Source organism: Stegastes partitus, unplaced genomic scaffold (genome assembly GCF_000690725.1).
Source record: "Stegastes partitus isolate 25-593 unplaced genomic scaffold, Stegastes_partitus-1.0.2 Scaffold1804, whole genome shotgun sequence".
NCBI classification, from domain to species: domain Eukaryota; kingdom Metazoa; phylum Chordata; class Actinopteri; family Pomacentridae; genus Stegastes; species Stegastes partitus.
In genome coordinates this window covers 97727-101168 of record NW_007579535.1, presented here as the reverse complement: position 1 = coordinate 101168, position 3442 = coordinate 97727, and the positions used below count along the sequence as shown (strand labels likewise).

The 3442-nt window shown below is 43.1% G+C and overlaps 1 protein-coding gene across 1 annotated transcript in view; it reads right to left on the bottom strand.

Moving 5' to 3' along the window:
• LOC103372681 (transmembrane protein 238-like) overlaps window positions 1-2858 on the bottom strand; it is a 5509-nt gene extending 2651 nt beyond the window's left edge. Inside the window, exons 1-2 of the mRNA XM_008302380.1 lie at window positions 2768-2858; window positions 1521-1819 (exon numbers count right to left, since the gene is read on the bottom strand). Coding sequence (XP_008300602.1) covers window positions 1521-1813 — 293 coding nt within the window. The 5' untranslated portion in view covers window positions 1814-1819; window positions 2768-2858. The remainder of the gene's footprint in view (window positions 1-1520; window positions 1820-2767) is intronic.
• Window positions 2859-3442: the final 584 nt, after the last annotated feature.

Here is a 3442-nt window from a genome sequence, read left to right as displayed (position 1 = left end):
AGCTTCTGTGTTTCTTTATTAAAATATATAAACATTAATCTTTTTTTTTCTCTCTTTACGGCAGGTTATCTATCAGTCTGACCAACACTAACACTAACCTCAACTTTTTTTTTTAGTTTTGCAAGTTATATTTCTGAAGATATTTAACCCTTAAATGGCTTCCCAGGTGAGACTTTTGTAAGATTAAATTACAATAATGTGTGAAAACCTGAAACTCTCTGTGTTCTCATTCTCTGAATATATTCCCATATTTTAACATAAAAATGATGAACTTCTGCACCAACATATAAACAGTAAATCATGTCTTGCATCAGTGCTCCAAATCAGTTTAGTTTACATTCAACAGTAACTTGTTTCTCACACACACAGGAAGCCAATCATGTTTACCAAATTATCAGATTAATCAAAACAATATTAATATTATCAATCATACCTCTATTTTAAGCTATTTGTTCACATTCATGAATCACTACCGAGCGGTGCGGGCTCACCGTTTACTTCCGAGCCCCGCGCTCGCGGTAGCTAGCAACCAGTGCTAACCAGTAGCTAGCCATTTTCATTACATTACGTTGGCTGACTCTCGTAAACAATACCACAGAAACTCCAACCGGGTTAATAAACTAACAAATATAACAACGATTACACAGTTTCAACTCTCCCTGCTTACCTGCAAAGAGCAAAAAAAGTGTCTTTTAACATCACAGTTCGCCACACACATACATTAACTTCCTATTCACGTGTGTTCTCATTCTCTGAATATATTCCCGCGAGACTTCCCTTTGACCCTGAACACAAAACGGAGTTCTGTCAAATAGTCTGGCTGATTTAGAGAGTTTCAGGTTTTCACACATTATTGTAATTTAGTCTTTAAAAAGTCTCACCTGGGAAGCCATTTAAGGGTGAAATATCTTCAGAAATATAACTTGCAAAACTAAAAAAAAAAAGTTGAGGTTAGTGTTGGTCAGACTGATAGATAACCTGCTGTAAAGAGTAAAAAAAAAAATTTAATGTTTATATATTTTAATAAAGAAACACAGAAGCTGCTTTTGTATAAAGTGTGACATCAAACACTTGTTTTGATTTACTCCGACCAGTAAAATGATTTATTAAAAGATTAATAAGAAAAGACCTGAAAACTGATGTTGTGGTCGGGAGGGGAGTTACTGGATTTAAGATCATTAGTCAAGAGATCCCAGGGTGGGATTTCCCTCTCTGTATGATCAGGTAACAGTAACCAGGATGAACTCACCCTGTTTGAGCGGAGAGTTGCCAGCTCCCTCTGAAATGACCCTGTGGCCAGGAAGCCCAGTGGGTCAGCACCTGTATGGGCACAGGTAGGACATGGCTCCTGGGTGGGTTGCGCTCCAATAACGGCCGCACAGTTCTAAGTGAATTGCCCTTGGGAACGTAAAGCGGCTGATGATCCAGTCGTNGTTCAGTTCTCTGTGCACCAGCGCTGTGAGCCAGTGGGCCGGTTCTGGGTCTATGTGGGGCTGCTGTGGGTCCGGGGGATCCGTATCCTGCGGCTCAGGGACCGGGCCAGTCGGTCCACGGCGCCGCCCACGGCCCCGCCCAACTCCTTCCTGGAGGTCAGACCCTCGATGTTGCCGCTGTACCACATGACCCAGCCGGCCAGAGAAAACAGAACCAGCAGGGCCCCCGAGTACACCAGCAGGTCTCCGAAGTCCTGGCCCTGGATCTCCAGCGGAGCGAAGACGCCCAGCAGCAGGAAGGTGACGCCCAGCAGGTCCATCAGAACCGCGAACACCAGGGCCAGCTTGCAGTGGGACAGGCCGTCGTACTTAGGAGCCATGAGGCGCTGAGGAGGAGCAGGGTTCAGTTATCAGCAGAGCATGGAGGGGTTCTGTTGGGGTTCTGTTGGGTCCAAGTCAGGAGACGCTGTCCAGGTGGTGGTCAGACGTCTCAACACACCCACAAATTCATGGTCGTTTTGGACGATTTGAACTCATTCTAGACAGATTGCGCCAAAGTTTGAATCCTTTTGGACTTTTGAACTGACTTTGGACCCATTTCAAGTAACTTTGGACAGATTTCACATTTTGGACAAATTTCAAATCATTTCTCAACAAATTTTGACGAGCCTGAAGAAATCTTTAGTCATTGTCGATAATTTCAAGTAATATTGAACAAATTTTGGAAAAACTGACATATTTTGAGTTATTTTGAACTTTTCAAATTTACTTTGGACACATTTCTAGTATTTCAAACTAGTTATGAGTCATTTTAGATGAGTTTGGTGTAGCTTTGGACAACTTTAACTTGTTTTTGGACCAACTTGGAGCTATTTTGGTCAGATTTCAGTGATGTGGAGCCATGATGTAGACATAGACACAGTTCGGTTGATTCACAGGTGAACTCAGCAGCTTTACGTTTCCTCTTTGGGGCCTGAACTTTCAATATAGTTTTTCCACAGAATTTGTTTGTGATTATTCAGGAGAGGAAAGTCTGGCCGGTTCCAGCTGGAGATATTCCACTTACTGAGAGCTGATCCAGTTTAGACTCATTTAGGTGATGTTGTTGAGGTTTGTGCTCAGTCAGTCCACAGGCCGCTGAACTTTCCTCTCTTCTGAACCAAAGTAAAATAACACAGCAGCTTGTTTCCCACTTTGTTGTGTTTTACTCTGAACCTGCGGTACAGTCGCCAGGTGCCACACCTGTCCCACCGTCTAACACACTTCCTCTGTACGCACACCAAGCAGCTGCTCTAAAGGTTTAAATCCACATTTAGGAACAATCAAACACTCACCTCTTCGTTCTGCTGCTGAGTTATAACAGTTCTGACGTGTTTTCAGTGGAAACGCGGCGTTTTGAGTCTCTCCGTCTCGACCGTGTGAGCAGCAGCCGGTGTAACCCGACACCTCCTCACCTGTTCTACCTGTCCGGCAGCGCTGCAGGTAAACGAGTCAACAAAGGAGAAAATGTCGGCTGCTGACAGTTTAACTGCAGTTTTACAGAGACAGAGGAGTTTACAAGGAATTACTGATCGAATATCTGCAAGTTGTCTCATTTACTGCATCAAAAAAGACGTGCATTTCTTTACAAATATTATTTTTATAAACATCAAAAGTCTATTTGGTGCCTTTAGATAAAATAAAAGCCAGAGCTGGACGTCTGTCACTGTTAAAGCCAGTTCATCTGCAGCTGCTTTCGTCTGGATCAAACAGCCACAACAGCAAATACACACAGTTTAATGTCTGTGGTGACGACAAAAGTGTGTTCGTTCTTGTGACACAATAACTGGCCACAGAGATGTTTGCAGTTTATTGCTGACATCAGGGTGATTGTATTATGGTGTGTCTCTGACGTCTGGGCTGCATGTGTTTGTCTAATAATCCTGTTTACGCTGCAGTTAACCTGATTTATGGGATCTCTTGACTAATGATCTTAAATCCAGTAACTCCCCTCCCGACCACAACATCAG